This window comes from Paroedura picta, chromosome 14, assembly GCF_049243985.1.
Source record: "Paroedura picta isolate Pp20150507F chromosome 14, Ppicta_v3.0, whole genome shotgun sequence".
Classification (NCBI taxonomy): domain Eukaryota; kingdom Metazoa; phylum Chordata; class Lepidosauria; order Squamata; family Gekkonidae; genus Paroedura; species Paroedura picta.
The window spans coordinates 37,755,836-37,775,696 of record NC_135382.1 but is presented as its reverse complement, the minus strand read 5'-3'; the positions used below and the strand labels follow the sequence as shown (position 1 = coordinate 37,775,696).

Below are 19,861 nucleotides of genomic sequence, written 5' to 3'. Positions count from 1 at the left end.
CATGACTCCTGAGAGCTTCACGCTCATCTTGAATTCCCTGCTACCCCCACAGCCCTGGCACCCCACCCTCGCCTTCCGTAGTGTAGGGTGCACGGGTCACTGGGTTTTGCTTTGCCTTTCCACCCCTTGCCATCAAAGGATCCAGGCCTGGGAGAAACTCCCCAGAAAGGGTAAGCCAAAAAAATAAAAATAAAAAAAATTATGTTTCAAGGAAGAGAAACACACACATACAAGAAAACCTGAATCCTGTCCAAGAGGCAAGCGTGCACTGCTGCAGAAGTCAGCTTTCAAATCCACTTATGAGAGTAAACACAGACGGAGAGGCCCGGTTGCCATGTACCAGGAGCATAGGTTAGAAGAATGACAAGACTCGGACTCCGGCATTCTTAGAGCTGTTTTCCCTCACATCAGCCAAACAATGGCCACAGGGACGGCCACTGGGGTGGATTTCCTGGGAAGGAGTCCAAGCCTGTTTACACGCAAGTGCTGCTAATTATCTTAAGACGGCCACACCACTGGAAAAGAATTGGGAAGTGTGTCCTCCTGTGGAGTGACTGATGGTACAGTTACCAGCAAGGCTTCCTTGGCACGCCTGCCAAATTTACAGCAGAATGTCCCCTCTTTGCATCTGTGCAGTTCGACACATCTTTTAAATAAACATACTGAAGATACGTTGCCTGACTCTGTTTTTTTTGGGGGGTGGGGGGATTTGCATCTCTGCAGTAAGTGGCATCTATCCTGAAGGAATCACTAGGTTAATGGACAGACACCAAAGACACACCACTATACCAAAGTAGTAAGTCTCCCTTTAAAATAAATCTTTTAAATTGTGTTTTTACTCTGTACCGTAAAAAAAAAAAAATTAAGAAAAAGAACTCCGAAGCAGCTTAAAAACACCTTTCCCTTCCTCTTCCCACAACAAACAACCTTTGAGGTAGATGGGGCTCAGAGAGCTCTAAGAGAACTGCTTTACAAGAACAGCTCTGAGAGAACTGTGACCAGCCCAAGGTCACCCAGCTGAGTGCATTTGGAGGAGTGGGAAATCAAACCCAGTTCTCCAGCTTAGAAGCCACCACTCTTAACCACTATGCCAGGGGTGGCTAAACTGTAGCTCTCCAGATGTCCATGGACTACAATTCCCATGAGCCCCTGCCAGCATGGACATCCGGAGAGCCACAGTCTGGCCACCCTTACATCATGCTAGCTCTAGCTCCCATTCCAAAAATAATTAAAGGAGCAGTGTGCAAAACCAGAAAAAAGTGAGCTTGCTGATTGTCTGCGTGCAACACGCCCTTAAAGTTTAAAACTAGGTGTGGCATTCTCCCTCTATTCCCCACGGTTCTAGCCTTGTGGTTCTGGAGGAAACTGTCCTGCCATGCTTAGAACGTGGTTTGTTCTGTGCCACATTTCCTGCCTGCTGCCAATGGTTAGGATGCTCTTGGACGCCATTAATATCCATCAAGTGCACAGCATACAAATGATTACGAGTTCCAGCTGAGCGTATCAGTGAGGGTATTGATAGTTAATTCTTTCCAAAATGTTTGCCAGATGTAAAAAACCCCAACTTAGCATTTATTAACAGCCCTCTCCAATAGTGAGCTGAGAAAAAGGACAGCTGTTTATATAAATCATAGATCAGTGAATAAAATTAATGACTACAGAAGAGCCAGGGATACACTCAGACACCTGCTCCAAAGCCTTCTCAACCCTTGAGTCACTGGGAAAAAAAACATCATCACACATATTGTATTGTGCGATTTAACGAGAAGACACATCACCCGTTGTTAAAGATTATTGTTAATTGGTTTGGAGCACAATTTCTTGTTGGAATGATCTGCTGCATTGCGCATCGAGCATCACTTCTGTAATGAGCATTTTGTATGTGAAAAAAGCCTCCTAATGTCAACTGAGTTGAGTACCGGGCGCAGGTTGGCAAGGAGATCCAGAAGGTGTCGTTTTCCAGAGGGAAGACCATGAGACAATCCCTCGGACAGGGGCACTCACTCTGAGAATCGGAGAAAGCCGAATTTCCAGTAATGGTCAGCCAAAAAAGCCTTTCTTTTATTATTCTTTATTAGGCCACATGCACTTTCATCTTCAGCAGGGATGCTCATGGCTTGCCTGTTCCTCCATCAGTGGCTGTTAGGCCAACGGCTCAACCATCTCCTTCTCTAAGCAACCTATCAAGCGAGCCATTTTCCTGCCTTGGGACAGGAGGGAAGCGAGGAAAACACAAGTTAATGGACTGTGTGTCCAATAAACGTGGGGGCCAAATAGGCCCATAAGAACAGATCGAGCCACTGAAGTCAATGGCCCAGGAAACAGAGCCCAAGGCAAAGCAAGCTCCTGCACTCATGTCTCATCCTGGGATGATATTTTCACTGAGCAGCGTTACTGCCATGGAAATAAAAAGGATCTGATTGTTTCCTGTGGAGAAACGCAGGACTGTTGAGTAATGTTTACATGGCCCATTCCAAGCAAGCGGCCCTCCCATAAAGAAGGACCCTGTGGTTCTCCCACATCGACATCAAGGCCATCCACATGGACTCCTCAACTCGGCTACCAACCCCCATGACCAGGAGGGGTGTCACGGATCCCTGGTATGTGCGTGGAGGGGGGGGCATTGATGTGGGATTTAGCTGCACTAAGGAAGGACTCAGCTATGATAAGCATCAACCATGCATGGAAAAGCAAGGACAGAAGCCTGATGACCAAATGAAGATTCATTCGCTCTATCACATTTCCAATAGCCACTTAGGGCGGTGCTCCTGGACTGAGACTTTGTTCTGCTGTTTAGACCCACCCAGCGACCCACTCAAAAGATTCCTTCAGTACTTTTAACTTCACTTTCCCTGCAGATTTAATATGTTCTTCGATAGCGCAGGGCAAAGCGCATAGCAGGAAACGTTGCAAATTCCTGTTGCTGCTCCAGTTAATAAATGCTGCTAATATTTTTTGTTAAACACCTCCAAATCCCCCCCCCCAGCTAAGTTAGTAGATGTATTTTCACTTGAGGCAGATGGAAATTATGCCTGTAGCAGGGGCCAGCGGCACACTGCTCATTAAATATAATGATTATGCAATTATATATGAACAACTGAATGTGCTCTGGGTGACTGCATGTGTCATAGCACAAAGCAGCTTCAAAATACACACACACACGCACACACACAATTTTCTGACCCCGTGAAGTAGGTAAAAACTGTAGGGATCCTGCTGAAAGTCACAAGCCTGCAGGTTCTATTTGAACATCCCCATTCAATTTTGTGTCTTCTTTGAAAGAGTTTTTTTTTTTCTTTCAAATTTCATCTCCTTGTTTTCTCACACCAGACATTCCGTCTCAAAGTGTGCATTTTTCAACATTTGTACATTAAAAAACCCTAGATGGTATGTGAGTTTGGTCACCCATCATGTAGGCGCATATAACCCATGCAAACTTGATCCCATCAGATCTCGGAAGCTAAGCAGGGTTGACCCTGGCTTTTATTTGGAGGAGAGCCCTACAATTAATTCAGAGAGTCACCATAAATCAGAAGTGGTGTGGCAGCACTTAAAACACACGCGCACATGCTCACTTTGTAGGATACAAATAGGAATGAACAACCCTCAACCCTACTATGCTCGTTTGAAGGCATGCCAGACTAGAAGTCTGCATTCCTAACATAGAATCATAGAATCATAGAGTTGGAAGGGGCCATACAGGCCATGTAGTCCAACCCCCTGCTCAATGCAGGATCAGCCCTAAGCATCCTAAAGCATCCAAGAAAAGTGTGTATCCAACCTTTGCTTGAAGACTGCCAGTGAGGGGAGCTCACCACCTCCTTAGGCAGCCTATTCCACTGCTGAACTACTCTGACTATGAAATTTTTTCCCCTGATATCTAGCCTATATCATTGTCCTTGTAGTTTAAACCCATTACTGTGTGTTCTCTCCTCTGCAGCCAATGGGAACAGCATCCTGCCCTCCTCCAAGTGACAACCTTTCAAATACTTAAAGAGGGCTATCATGTCCCCTCTCAACCTCCTTTTCTCCAGGCTGAACATTCCCAAGTCCCTCAACCTATCTTCATAGGGCTTGGTCCCTTGGCCCCAGATCATCTTCGTCGCTACACCACTACACCAAGCTGGAGGAAGGCGGAAGTAGCATCTTTCCTCTGTTCCTCATTAACCCTGGCTGCCGGAGGACCCTGGTGGGCCCAGCGCCAGGAAGTGGATGAGAAGCGAATGGTTTTAAAGGCTACCTTTTGCACAGGCCATGCCGTTTGATATTCCAGACACCACCTGTGCCGTCATAATGATCTGAAAAGTTGTGACCAACCAATAAGTTATGGAAGCCTTGAGGCTACTACCTCAGGTTTGTATTCAAAGAAGTCCTGCATAAGTTATGAAGATGATCCATCAGGACCCACAGAATGAGGCCCACAGCTGCCTTATTTTTCCCAATCTTGCCTCAGCATGTACTCTGTTTCATAACTCAACGGGTCTCTCCACAACCCCAGTAGAACGGACCCCCGGTGACCTCTTTGGAACGCTGCCGGAAATCTTGCCGAATTTTTGAGCGATTTGAAGATGTGCTTGTCCTTCGGTTTTCCAAGTAGGTCAAGCCGGGAGATCTTTCTTCCCTTAATCAATATTTTGTGGGTGCATTCCCTCGTCTACTTAAAATGATTCACATCTGCGAGGCAACCTCCCCAAGCCTTTAGGGATACATCCCTGCAGTACAGTAAATGATTTACATCGTGTCAATCTTGTGACATTAGTCATAATGCCAGCAGCTAGTACATCTCAATAGAATGAGGTTTCGGCTTGAATTCATTAGTTCCCGAGCAAGCCGTTAGGTCTGAAATCCTTCGCGAAGAAATGCGATCCGTTCATCAGTTCTGCACTTCCCATCGCTCCGGTATTACTCACCTAAATTGTAGATAGTTTGTTGTTTCCACGCAAAGTATACTGCAGCAATTAATTTCCTCGCTGTGAGCATCCTGCTACGAACTTTCAGCTAATTTGCTTTCCAGCGGTAGCATCGAGAGGAAAGCATGACACGAGTAAACTGGAAAAAGAAGCAAGCTGTGCAGGGTGTATAGAGATCAGGATAAAATTTGGGGATTGGTAAAAAAAAATGGAGTAATAGGAAATTCCTTGCACAACAGTTCCTCTTCAGAGACATGGGCCAGTAATTTAGAACACCAAGATGTGGGGAGAGATATTAATCTCTGCTATGACCTTAGATCAGCGTTCACTGGCAGGGGCTCATGGGAATTGTAGTCCATGGACATCTGGAGGGCCACAGTTTGACGACCCCTGCATAATGGGTACTGCATTTGTCTGCTGAGCCAAGCAGGGAGGAGACCGTGCAGGATCCGTTTTTGATACTCCAAGAAGTATCTGAGACTGTTGATTTGGACACTTTCTGGACAAATTTGGTCCAATCGCACTTCCCCTTAAGTTAAACTGGCTGAAAAAGCCCTGGACAAATCGCTGAACTGCAATTTGGCCATGAGGAGATTGGGCAGTTTAAAGGGACCAATGAACAGAAAACAAAACAAACCCACAAAGCCCACAATGCAATAGAATAACTACGTTGCTGAAATTCCCCCCTTCTGTCACTTGTCTCTTGGAACCACAGGGCCTTACTCCAGAAGCGGTTTATCCGAGCGGAACATGCCGCACGTGGCACGGTCCCCGCAGTTCCAGCCCCCCCCCCCACAGTGCTGTAAAATTAAGGGGCCTTCATACTGTGATCTCTGAACTTGCATGTGGACCACAAGCTGCACAAGTGGGAGGGTCCCCTTAGATATTGCACTTGCACGTCCCACCAAGGTTCAAGAAACGTTTTCAGCAAGACGAAGCTGTTGGTTGCTTTCAAGGTTCCAACCATCCCTGGGAGGGAGGCCCTGGCGTCTGTAGTGCGGCACAAGGAATAGCGCTGGTGATGTTCTGCTCAGGTCCCACAACTCCTTAACCTGGCCCTGCAAGTCCTTTAACCGGGTGCCTTCCTCTGCAGCAGATGACCTACTTTGTTTCCTAATCAAAGCAGAACGAGGCCTTCCACCCAGGGCATCGTGTGACTCCAGATAGATCAAATATAAAAATGTATGTACAGCCACGGATGCACATAGCGAGAGAGGTGTGCCAACATGCATGCCGTCCCAGTATGGATCTCATTCCATTATGATGTGAATGAGGCACAAAAGCAATTCCGCGTTTCCCTAAAGCAATAGTGCGGGATGTAAAAATTACTTTTTAGATATTTTATCGACTCGAGCGTAACACGGATGGTGTGACTCTGCACTGATATAAAAATGATCCATATGCGGCCATTGATGCACTGCTGGCATCTGTGCACAGGGAAGCCACTTTAAGCAAATATAATGAGGAGAGAAGCTCATGCGCACAGCGGGGACGTTTTGCAAATCCCTTCTGGTAGTCGATGGATGACTTAAAACAAGAAATATGTCCTTTCCCTAAACAAAGGGAGCACAGCTAGATATAATAAGTGGCTACAACTTGCAAGAGAGAGATGTTAGGGAGGGCATAAAGAGGGAGTGGTGAAAGTTTGTTTCCCCGCAATCCCAGCAACCTGGTGGAACAGAAGGACTAGGAAACATTGGATCAATAAAATTCTGAAAATTAATTTCCCTTTATCCCCTCCCCCCTTCTTAACAAGTTGACTGTGTTTTGTCCAGGTGGTCATGCAGGGTAAGGTACAGGTACCCCTGATGTTGACTGGAAAAGGCACACTTGCCTTCTTCCATATCACCAGGTAGGGTTCCTGCTTCATAAGCACGTGGTGCAAGGTTTAATTGCCTGCATCTCCCATTAAAGATCCCCTGACCGGTACCCATTCCGCACACAAAGGATAATGCACTTTCAATGTGCTTTGGCAGCTGGATTTCCCTGTGCGGAACAGGAAAATCTACTTCTAAGATGCATTATCTACTATGTTCAGAATAGGCCCTGGATGGTCCAGGCTAGCCTAATGGGTAGGGATGGGGCCAAGCCAGCTCAGAAACGAAAGTTCGTGACGAGTTTTGGCTTGTTTGTGGTTTGCAAACCAAAGTTTGTGGTGGGTCAAGTGGCACGAACTTTCTGCAGACTTTCAAGCAGTTTGTGGTGGTTCACGAGGGTTCGTGAACAGAAACATTTCCAGACAGATGGTCTCCAATCCAAACACTGAACAAGCTTTTCCCAGTTTCTGTCCCTCCCTTCTCATGAGATCTCAGAAACTAGGCAACGTTGACCCTGATTAGTACTCGGGTGGGAGGTCTTCACAATGCCCTTCACTGTGTGATGGAAAGTATATTCAGGAAATCACTTTTAAACAATATGTAAAATTTAAAAAGCATCCAATTGGTTTGGTTCCCCAGTCCTCCACATGCAGCCAGCCGGGTGACCTTGGGCTAGTCACAATCCAGATAGTGCTGGTCTCACAGAGCAGTAACATCAGGGCTCTCTCAGCCCCACCTGCCCCATAAAGTGTGTTTTGTGAGGAACGGAAGGGAAGGAACGTGTAAGCCGCTTTGAGACTCCTTTGGGCAGTAAAAAGCAGGGCATAAATACCAACTCTTCCTTCTCTTCCTCCTCCTCCTGGAGACACCTTTTTTGGTTGCACCCAGCAGCTTGTGAGGGAATTTCAAAGCTCCCTGTAGGCTCAAAGAGGCGGGGAAGCCCCTCTGTAGAGCATCAAGGCAGATCTCACCCTGCAGAAAGGACACTGCTCCTTCCATTGCACCCACCAGCCTCTTCCGAAGCTGCCTTTCAGAGCCCACCAAGAGCCAGTTTGGTGTAGTGGTTAGGAGTGCGGACTTCTAATCTGGCATGCCGGGTTCGATTCTGCTGGCTCCCCCACATGCAGCCAGCTGGGTGACCTTGGGCTTGCCACGGCACTGATAAAACTGTTCTGACCGAGCAGGAATATCAGGGCTCTCTCAGCCTCACCCACCCCACAGGGTGTCTGTTGTGGGGAGAGGAAAGGGAAGGCGACTGTAAGCCGCTTTGAGCCTCCTTCGGGTAGGGAAAAGCGGCATATAAGAACCAACTCTTCTTCTTCTTCTTCTTCTTTCCAAGGAGATGTTCCCCCACCAGCTATTTTGCTCTCGCTCTCCGCCCCATCAAGTCAAGCCTGCCCGGGCTGATGAATGAAGAGATGGTCTGTGATGAAGACAAAAGACCCACTCAGAAGGCCGGCAAGGCCAAACCACTCATTTTCAAACAAGCTAAACTCTGAAACTCGGTCTAAAGAGCGGGGGGAGGGAGGGAGGTGGGGATGGAAGTGCATCAATCCATTCGCCAACTTAGGCTGCGCATTCGCTTCTCCATCCAAATTAATTAACGGGCATTAGCTGCTTGGTGTTAAGAGCTTAATAATTCTGCTCGGAGGTACCAATCAGAGCTGCCGGGCGACGTGGGCATGACTCCCGCTCACTCGCTCCAAGGAAGGCAGGAGCCAGAGACAATGACAGAGCTCCTCTGGACACAACAAGAGCTCGGTCAAATTGGGACAGGGAAAAAAACCTCCCAGTGCCTTGACTTCTTGTGGCATTTCTTACAAGTGCTGCATAGGGAAGTCTGGCTGCGGGGCCCCACTGGACAGCTGGGGTGGATGGGAGGTGTGCTTACCGGGAACAGGGAGGGAGGGATAGATGGGCATTTCAGTGCTACATGACCCGGAAGTGATGTAGACATGTTGGGGAAATCAGGAGGTGACACTTTGGTTTGGGGGGGGGGGGGAACTCTATGGTAGAATTAGCTTCTACCATAGAGGTTTTGCCCCCAAAACAGAGTGTCGCCTATGATGACCCCAACATGTCTACACCATGTAATGGGGGTGTATCGCTGAAGGCCGCACTTGAAGGCGTGGCCGTGGCTGAGTGATAGACAGGGTTGCCAGCCCTCTCCTAGCGGCATCCTAGCGACAGAACATCTGTTTTGGATACAGGAAGTCCCTGGTTCAATCACTCTTTCATTCCCGACTCCACACACCTTATATTTTGTGTGGATAAGAAGAAGGAAGAAGAGAGACATCAAGGCCAGTCTGAAGTCACTGAAGGAAAGGCAAGGTTTTTTTAAAAAAATGGTTTGGGATAGATCCACCAATGACTAGCTTAAGGTGACCAGATTTAAAAATTGGTAAAGCGGGACACCATTGACCGGGGAGGTTCTTGATTAAAAATTTGGTCCATATGGAGCAACAAAAAAATTCCTAGAATGCATAGAATGCAAAAATAGTATTGTAATATATATATTTTTAACTTCAACATAAGTACAATTTGCCAGGTGTCCCTCCAAAAGTGGGGCAATCTGGTCACCTTAGACTAGTGCCAACTTTCACTTCTGACCCTATTTTCAGTGCAGAAGAGAAAGGAAGTGAATAACAGATCCTTGTGAATGCATTTGCAGTTCTTTGCAGTTCATTTGCTACCACTTCGCCGTCAGAAAACGGGGAAGCCTCAGTCTGCCAGGCACAATCGAAAATGAAGCAAAACAATCACCACAACATTGCACGGAGAAACAAAATGTGTGCGGGGGATCTCATTCCGATGAAACATCAGAGGCGCTACAGGGAGCTCGGTGAATTATCCCTGCGTGAGCATGCGGAGGATTGAGCTGCCAGCCTGAGATTTCCCCTTCGCAATGTACGTTCCGGCAGAGCTGCTGAGCCCCCATCCCAAATTCCGTCCTCCTCGGGCCCTGCCCCCAAATCTCCGCCCACTCCCCGAGTCAGAGTTGGCAGCTGGGGTGCGGTGCTGCCATTTGGACAGGCTGCGGACTACGGAAAGGCACAGACTGAAGTTTTTTTCTCCAAAGAAACAGATTGCAGAGGAATTGAGGGATGTGGTTTCAGACCCGGCAGCCCTGACTCTTAACCAGGACACGCCCCCCCCTCCCGGATACTGCATTTGATACCCGAATCCAGTTTGCATCTGCAGGATCCCAAGATACAACAAGGCCCTTGCTGAGCAGCTGGTATTGATCGGTCTGACTCCAGCATCTTTCCCTTTCCCCCTTTGCTGTACTGCAGTGCTTGAAAGGAGCAGAGCTGACAAGTTAATGAACTCTCACTACAAACAGATAAATAAGCCTTGGGGTGGGCTGAGGCCTTGCTTTCCTTGATCTTTGCAAGCGTTGGATTGTTTTAAAGATGGGAAAGCTAGGGCTGCTAGTTCCAGGTTTGGGAACACCTGGGGACTTTGGGGGTGGAGCCAGGAGTGGTTCTCATGGAACCTGCAGGGCATTAAGCAGGGATAAGACCAAGCCTCTTCCCGCACGCCCAGCTTCCATCTGATTCTCATTTTTGGAATTGCTGCGTATGTTTTCTGTATATCAATGAGAAAAAGTGGGTAGTCCTGCAGCCCTGAGAGGTTGTTGTGTGTGTGTGTGTGTGTGTGTGTGTGTGTGTGTGTGTGTAGGGAGGGAGGCACGGCTGGTCTCTCCTTATTGGTCAGTTTCATGCCAGGCATGGTTTGTTTTTTTAAAAAAATTGTAGAACGAGATTCTTCAAGCTGAGTTTACTGTCCGGTAGCCACCATAGCAGAAGGTTCCCCTTCAGAAGGTTCGCTGGCAGGGGCTCATGGGAATTGTAGTCCATGGACATCTGGAGGGCCGCAGTTTGACTACCCCTGGCCTAGTTTCTTAAAAACAAAAAAAATTAAAATGATAAAGATTTTTTTTCGTTGATGGGTATTTAAAATCCCACCACCCAGATAATACTTGGCCAAAACAATCAGTCCTCTTCAGCGCTAACAAATTGCTCCTGAACGGAGGGGGCGTCCCCCTCCCCTTTCTCGACTCTGAGCGGCGCGTGCGCCAAACGCTTCTGCAAGATGCAGACATCCATTTGCATCCCCAAAAACTAGGGATGTGCATTTTAGTCCGCGAGCAAAACAGCAGGAGCCGCATGCAAAATGTATAACGATGCCAAAAACGGAGAGAGAAAACATTCCAATCGGGAAGAAGGCAAGTTTTGAAAGACGGTCAGAACAAAACTCAGCCATTTAGACGGGGGCATAAATAATTTGTTGCCGGCATTTGCAAAAACAGCAGCCGAAAGAGTATTACATTCCCTCAAATCGCGGGTCGGGCCACGCGAAGGCCCCAATCAGTCTTTCATTGTGCATCGAGACCCATTAAATATGCAGTGCTTCTCCGCTGTGATTAGCAGCCATTGTTTAAATCACTTCTGCTGCTACGAAGTTAAACATTTGAGCCTGGTTTGATTGGCGAGGCAAAAACACAATCCTTCTTAAGCACCTAGGAGGACGGGACCACGCTGGGACTGCAGGGCACTGCCCCACGCGGAAGCCAAACACACTGTAAGCGAGAGCAATGGCTGTTCCAGGACGGTTCTTCAGTGACTGGGTGTCATGGAACCCGTGTTTCATTGCTATTATTGATAAGTGTTTTGTTGAGGAGAGTACAGAAAGGACACCATTTCCTGGTGTCCTTGAGGCCAGAATCTGGCAGCCTCTGTTTTCAGGTCTGCTTCCAGTGTGCCTCAGCATGTCTAGAGACCTCCTGAGAGGGGCAGGTTGCGGGGAGAGGAAAGGGAAGGCGACTGGAAGCCGCTTTGAGACTCCTTCGGGTAGAGAAAAGTGGCATATAAGAGCCAACTCTTCTGCAGTAATCTCAGGGCTCTCTCAGCCTCACCTCCCTCACAGGGTGTCTGTTGTGGGGAGAGGAAAGGGAAGGCGACTGGAAGCCGCTTTGAGACTCCTTCGGGTAGAGAAAAGTGGCATATAAGAGCCAACTCTTCTGCAGTAATCTCAGGGCTCTCTCAGCCTCACCTCCCTCACAGGGTGTCTGTTGTGGGGAGAGGAAAGGGAAGGCGAATGGAAGCTGCTTTAAGACTCATTCAGGTAGAGGAAGGCAGCATATTATTTATTTATTTATTTTTTATATTTATATACCACCAATCTCAGATGTCTCACTGCGGTTTACAAGATTAGTAAAATACAATAAAATCCCCTGAAATACCCCTTAAAACATAATAGAATTGAATAATAACACAGCATAACAAGATGGCGGACAGTAAAAACATCAATCCATCCTCCGTTCAGCATGGGTCAGACTCTCTCTCTACCTAGCTGAGCTTTACCTAGAGATCCTCAGATGGCAACACCGGGTACCTTGAGGTTTTTCCCTCCTCCTCCTCCTCCTCCTCCTCCTCCTCCTCCATCTCTCTCTCTCTCTCAGAACCTAAAAGGGATCCTGAAGCTCTGACAAATTTCAATCTCAACATTTTTCTTCCTTCTCTGCAACTGGAACATCCAGGGCCTCAGAGGTCAGCTTCTCCTGGGTGAGCCCTTCCAATCAAGCCAGCATAACTTGCCCTCCAACAAAGAAAGCAGAGACCTGCCAAGGCGTTCGACAACGCCCAGAATTTATCAGCCTGAGTCAAGACCAGAATGCTCTCATACACATACCAGAAACACAAGCGCTGCACAAATAATCCAATCTGGAACTCAAGATGAGAGAAACCGGCCCATGTTCTCTATGAACACATGTGCTGAGAGAGCAACCTGAGATCATAAAAGTCAGATTGTGAATTTCTAAGAATCTCAGAGCAGGACTATGATTTAGGGCTGTCAGCCTGCAGGTGCTGAGGTCCCCCAACACAATAGACAAGGTGGGACCTGGAGATTTCCTAGAATGATGTCTGGCTACTAGGGATTTGATACAACTGCAACCAGTCAGAGCAAACGAGGCCAGGGCCCATTCTGCAAACATTGGATCATGCACTTTCAATGTGCTTTTGCAGCTGGATTTTCCTGGGCAGATCAGGAAAATCTACTCCTAAAGTGCATTGGAAGTCCATTATCTAACACGTGTGGAATGGTCCCTGGTCTGAAAATGCTTTGGAGAGCTAGTGGCATTCTTTACTTGTGGGTCCATCACTACTGGGAGATTCTTCCAAGCAGGGGAAAACACTAAGCAGCTGCGGCTAACAGAAGCTGTTCTCTGTAAAGGTCAGTGGCTACCGCTCAGCGGGAGAACACCTGTTTGGCGAGCAGAACGTCCCCAAAACAGCCTCTGGCATCCCCGTTTCCAATAGCCGGTGCCGAAAAAGAACGTTCGGGAGAGACCCTGGAGAGCTAGCGCCGCCAGTCTGTGCAAACAGCACTACTCTGGGTGGGTCAACCATCTGAGTCACGCATTAGGCAGCTGCCTCTGTTCAACTAGCAGGGGACCTCTCTCCCGAATATCAAACGGCAATGCAATTTTTCGGGGAGAGAAATGTACTAAACGCATCTCCATGCCCTGGGGTTCCCAGTAGATCAGAAACAAATGCGGAAGTGAGAAAAAAAAATAATCTCACAAACATTCCCGTCCCCTCTTTCGAATTTGCTCATCAGACTTCTAACTGATAACCCTGCCATTCAACTGCTCTTCTCTCTCAACGGCCCCAGGGATGGATGGTATGAAGAAGACGTTTGTTCGTATACTTGTCTGTCCCCTGCAGAGTCTCAAAGTAGCTTACAATCACCTTCACTGCCTTTCCCCGCAGTAGGCACCTGGTGAGGCAGGTGGGGATGAGAGAGCTCTGGGAGAACTGTGACTGGCCCAAGGTCATCCAGCTGGCTGCATGTGAGTCTGCTGCTCTTAACCTCTTCACTGTGCTGGATATGGATAGGTTTCGAACGTTTATGGAGAAGACACGGCTAGAAGCTAGAAAGGTGAAAGCTTAGTTCTCCATGCCCCTAAGGACTTGCATTCCGGTAGCAGCATCTTCCCCCTCCCTGCAAGCTGCTCGATTATGCATGTTGGAAATGGAAGAAAGCTTGAAGAGCAATTTATAGCAGACTAGGGGCCAGGCCCATTGCATTCAGGAGTATGGCTTTGAGGAGTGGAATCCACGATATTATACCCTGCTGAGGTCCCCCAACTCCTCTCTCCAGGCTCAGCCCCCCAAATCTCCAAATATTTTCCAACCCAAAGCTGGCAACCCTAGTTTACGCCCGACTGACCGAAAGGAGGCTTGCACAAGATCCAGGAAAGGCCCTCTGCTGATCAGTTTTATGTCAAAATACGTTAAACCAAGAAAGATTTATTTGGGTGGGGGGAGGGGGAATGTTTGGCCTTTTCTCCCAAGCGAATGTTTTCTCCTTAAGAGTCGATTTAAGACAGGCGATACAAGTCTGCTGGAAAGGGAAGGGAATAGCTGACAGCCAGGAGTTAAATTTTGAACCGAGACAATGCATCATTCATCCTTAATAACCTCCTCATTAAGGCTCCTTTGCCGCCCTAAAATTATAGGTCTGAAAAGGTACCTGTCTTAATTGTCTAGTAAGTCACTGCTTGCCTTCAGCAAAGAGGCATAGAAAGGAAGGCGAACCCAGCTTTCCCATTGTTCTTCGCTTGCACAGGAAGTAAACATTTCAATCAGCTTGCAAAAGACTCCCTCTGCCTCCTTCCATGACACCAAGAAGAAGAAGAAGAACTGGGGGGCTTTGTACCCTGCTTTTTACTACCCGAAGGAGACTCAAAGTGGCTTACGGTCATCTGCCCTTCTCCTCCCTACAACAGACACCCTTTGAAGTTGGTGAGGCTGAAAGGGCTCAGGCAGAACTGTGACTGACCCAAGGTCACCCAGCTGGCGGCATGTGGAGGAGGAGTGGGGAATCAAACCCAGTTCTCCAGATACCATGCTGGCTCCAAGGCTGGGATTGATTGGAAGTGCGAAGATCAAGGGAGCTGATATCAAATTGGAAGCAACCCATGGGCAAACCCTTCTCCAAATGCCTAGCTGAGGTTATTGACTTCAGTGGGATTATTTTACCTTCACTTGGATAGCCTGACCTTGTCATTTCTCAGTACCTAAAAAGGGTCGGCCCTGGTGGGAGACCCCCCCCCCCAAGGAATGCCAGGGTTGCTACCCCAAGGCAAACCACTTTGGTTCATCTCTCGCCTTGAAAACCCAACGGGATCGTCAGAAATCTGCGGCAACTCTATGACACTTCCCACGAGCAGGACGACTCAGGGGCAGACATTCTGCGGGCTAAAGTAAGTCTTGGATAGTGACTCAAAAGACTCCTAAAACGAATGTTTGCTCTAGCCAAGCAGCCGGAAGTCGGGATCCCCCTAGGCTGGCCAAGGCAAGCTTAAGGTCTGCACAGCTTTGAAAAGTAGACCTCTCTTGTGCTGCCCCCTAGGGACTGGCTCAGAGATTGCAGGCTGGCCCGGAGACTTAAAGCATCGTTCCCATCCAGGTTTGCCCCCCCCCCCCAAATATAATTAGGCAAAATGTCAAAGTGATGGCCAAAAGCAAACCAATAAACAAGGACAGCATTCCGAAACCACGCGAGAGGAAAAGCCAAAATACAAGAATAATCGAAAATCCCCCCCTCCCTGAGTTCCAGTCCTTTTCTGTTCTCACAGTCCGGTCACTCGTCCCAGCTGCTCAACAGAAAGAAACTTTTGGCCTGCACGAGTAAGCTTACCTTTAAAGAACTGTGTTTTTCTTTTCCTGCCGCAATCAGTACTTCAGCCATATCTTCGACCTGCGCCGACCGGGCATGGATGTAAAAGGATCGCCCGGCTTCAGACACGTTTCTCAGTGCAACTAAGACCCCGCTGGGCCCCACCTTGAAGTCCGGGTTTGAGACTTGAAAGTTCAATTTGTGGTTTCCTTGACAATCATCAAATACCACTGGAAGGGGGAAAGGGGGGGAGGGGGCGAGAAAAGGAAGAAAAAGATGTCAGTCTTGATGAAACATCACAAAGGCGAGACTGTGGATTTGTTTTATCCTGCACATCTCTGGCATCAGGTGGCTAAAGGGATTGGGGAGGGGGAGGAATTGAGGGGTTGCACTGAAATCCATTTCCCTTCACAGAATAGTAACTGCCCCATTGCAGCCTTCCTCTACCATTGAGAAACCCCTGAGATTTTCATCAGGTTTCAGGAAACCCTAGAAGTGGTGTGATTGTGCAGAATGCGGTTGGGAAGCAAAGCTGTGGACACACTCTGGGGTATACCCCTCACCATAAAAGTTCGGCTACAGGGCCTGTGAAACCAGGCACAGAAGGGGCTAGTGGGATTCTCTTTCGGACAGCGAAACCAAAGGGAGACGGACATCCAGAATGCAATTCAACGGCTCATCGGCTGCAACAAACCTGAAAGACGGCCTCTGCTTTTGGAACGGCTCCTCCAGGTTGGTAACAGGAAGGAAAAAAAACCCAGCGGGCGAGAACAAAATGTTTGCAGTTAATAATTATAGAGTAATCATCGCGGCTGTGGCCGGGGCATCTTTAAATTCCTGAGGGCTAGCAAAACAGTTCTGGGTAATAATTTTGTTTCGTATTAAGAACCAATTCTGTCCGTTTGATGGAAATTACTGGAGGATGATTGGTTTCACTATCAGGACGCCTCCCTGCACATATGCATTTCCACACTTCAACAGGGCCGGGATGGTTATTGTGAGGACGGCTGTAATTAGGCCCAGCGATGGCTTTCCCTTGACGGGAGATCTGAGCTCCATCGTGAGCAAAGCTCACTCTGGCTGTCGATAAAGGACTAAGGACCTGAAGTTCATAAGCGCAGTACCTCCATGCGGATGGACAGGTAACGCTCCAGTACCCATTGGCAATCTTTGTACCAGCGAGAACAAAAACGGGGGCCTGCCAGTCCTTCGCATGACGTTCTGACATCACTTCCTGTTGCACCTATGGTCGCTTTAGGAATTTATGGGTTTTGCAGCAATACCCCACCACCACCCCCACCACCCACACATCATTTTGTCCTTGCTGGGGCAAAGAGGCCAGCTGTCAATGATACAGAGGGTGAGAGAGAACGAGAGAGAGAGATGATTGACAGACAGACAGACCTACAGATTGAGAGAGAGATGATTGATAGATAACAGACAGGTGATGATGGATGGATGGATGGATAGATGGATGGATCCAAACTTTTAATAAAGACAGTTTGTTTGTATGTTTGTTTATGTCTTACCCTGCCTCCACCGTTTTTATTGTGACTAATATCTGTATGGCACGAGACATCACTTCCTGTCGCACATCTGGCCCTTCTAGGAACTTCCCCGAACCTCTATGGTTTTTACAACATCACTCCAGCCCCCGAGCTCCACCCCCACCCCGACCCGCCATTTTGTTCTTGTTGGAGCAGAGCCCAGCTGGTGATGATAGCGGATGCCAGTTAGAGAGATCCAAACCTTTGTTTGAATAAAGGCGAAGTTATTTATTTATTGATGTCTCCGACTTACCCTGCCTCTGCCAACTGAACATCTTTATTGTGACTAATATCCGTATGGCACAGAACCAGCTCCAAAAACGCCACACGGGGGAAAACAGAACCTCTGCCAAGCATCTCCCAATGAAAAACAACCTGTATTTCACTCCTCCTGCTGCTCCTATGCTAGTCGTCTGGCATTTGGTCGGGTGTCAAGTCCTTCCGGAGCCTTTTGATGTCTCTGTTCCCCCAAATACATGGAGAGCGGGATGTCAACTTGGCAGCATGTGGCTCTACACTGCTATTCTCCCACACAGCTGAAAGCAATGTGCAATGGAATAAAAAGGCACCATTTCCCAAGGGTTGACTCACATCACACATCAAAATATTATTTTTCAGAAAGGTTAAAAAAGAAAAAAAAAAAACCCACAAGTCTGCAGACTTTGGGCACAGAGACCAGCCATATAAACATCCACTTATCTATTTCTCCCCTGCTTTTCTCCTTAATGGGAGAAAACTCCCCCCCAAAAAAACATTGTCCGGTATTCCTCCATTTTCTCCACACAACAACACCAACCCTGTGAGGTAGGCTAGGCTGGAAGTGTGTGAGAGGTCCAGAGTCATCCAGCAAGCTTCCACAGAGGAGTGGGGATTTGAAACTGGGTCTCCCTGATCTTAATATGCCACTCTAACCACCACATCATACTGGCCACGATGTGCTTGACACGTGGGGTGTTCAAAAGGTGGGATGACCTATAAGCAGCAATTGGTCTCCCCCATAGAAGGAGGATTTCAAATCCCCCAGTTTCACTGTTTGGGCTCCCCAAACCCCACTTTTGATTGGATCTCCCCTTTGTGCTAATTTACCCTTTGATTTTTATTTTTCTGGACCTCTTCTATTACTTCTCAACAATCTTTGCCATCAAATGTACATTCATACAGTATCATACAGTGGCAGGGATCTGCAGCCTCCGAGCCTCGGAGGGAAGTGGAAGGAGGTGGGGGAGTCAGGGGCGGGGGAAAGAAGGCAATTGGCTGGCCACTGGACAGACAGGCAAGCCGGTTGGAGGAGGAGGCGCTCAGGGGTGGGACAGCTGCCCTGAGTGGGTGTTAAGTGCTGAGTGGCACTTAAGCCATGAGACCAGCTCCTCCTCCAAGGCAAATGCTGGCAGGGGCTCGTGGGAACTGTAGTCTATGCACATCTGAAAGGCCACAGTTTCCCCACCCCTGTCCTAAGGAGTTTTGTTTTCTTTTGCCATATGGCTGTGCCCCTTGGAATGGCAGCACAGTAGGCATGCCAATCTCCAGCTGATGACTGGAGATTTCTTCGAATTACAAGTGGTCTCCAGGCTACAGAACTTAGTTCCTCTGGAGAAGATGAGCTCTCTGGCATGCTATTTCTCTGAAGTCCCTCGCCTCCATGAACCTTGCTGTCTTCAGGATCCACCCACAAAATCTCCAGGAATTTTCCAACTGAGAGCTGGCAGGTCAACAGATGGAGGTTCAATCCAGCTGGACTGAGAAGTTTTTCCTTTGGAGTGGCAGGACTCTAAGGCTGGAAGCAACTCTAAGGTTGGAAGCAACGTTTTGCAAAACTGGCTAACCTCCTGCCGAGAATCACTTCTGGAAACAAGAAATCGAGGAGAAAATGCTCAGCAGGATACCAAGACCGTGAATCCCAAGGCCTCAGCAGTGAAAATCAAACAGAAACTACTTGTGCAATGTGAGAAAACTGGAATCCCCGGACCTCGAAATTAATAGGGCTGCCAACTCCAGGTTGGGGTGTTCCTGGACATTTGAGAATGGAGACTGGGGGGCAGGGTGGAAGGGATATCAGTGGGGGGTTTTGCCAGAGGGTTATCTCTCCCCAGATGACATTTTCTCCAAGGGAACTGATCTCCGTCGGCCAGAGAGCAGCTGTAATTCTGGGAGACGCCCAGGCCCGCATGGAGGGTCTCAAATGGAATTCCTTGCACATGCTATCATAAACAAAATTAAGCCACACAAACTTGGCAGAAAGAACCAGAGTCCCTCAGGGCTTACCAGGCAAAATTTCAGCTCTGAATTGGGAAATACCTGGAGATTCTTTGGGGGGGTGGAGCCTGATGTGGGCGGGGCTTGTGCAAGGGAGGGACTTCAATGGAGTTCAATATCATAGAGTCCTCCTTCCGAAGCAGCCATTTTCTCCAGGGGAACTGAGCACCATTGCACAGGGAAAGAGCTTTCTAATATTTAAGGGGAACCTCCTCTCCCGTAATCTGAACCCATTGCCCCTAGTCCTGGTCTCTAAAGATGCAGTAAACAGGTCGACCCCCTTTTCAACACATACACTTCTTACATAATTAAACCCAGCTTCCCCAAGCAATGCAAACTCAACTCTCTCAGTCTCTTGTCAATAGGCATGGATCCTCTGTTGCATCAGTGTGATGTAGGGTAGAAGGTTGCAGGCCAGGGTCTGAGAGGCCCTGATTCGAATCCTTATTCTGCCCTGGAAGTTAGCTGGGTGACTTTGGTCCAGTCCCACCCTTTCAGCCTAACCTACTTCACAGGAGAAGACGGAGAAGAGAACAACAGAAGCTGTGCCAATTCTTTTTGCATGTCAGTACTTGCGGCAAATCTCTGACCAATCCCGGCTGGGAGAGCACTGGGGAGCCTGTGGCCCATACCAAACCCAGGGACG

At 48.2% G+C, this 19,861-nt stretch overlaps 1 protein-coding gene across 2 annotated transcripts in view; it reads right to left on the bottom strand.

Moving 5' to 3' along the window:
• The window catches only part of CDH13 (cadherin 13), a 416,230-nt gene that overhangs the window by 249,248 nt on the left and 147,121 nt on the right, over positions 1 to 19,861 (bottom strand). For both annotated transcript variants that reach the window (XM_077310005.1, XM_077310003.1), the window contains one exon: positions 15,437 to 15,645. In XM_077310005.1, coding sequence (XP_077166120.1) covers positions 15,437 to 15,645 — 209 coding nt within the window. The remainder of the gene's footprint in view (positions 1 to 15,436; positions 15,646 to 19,861) is intronic.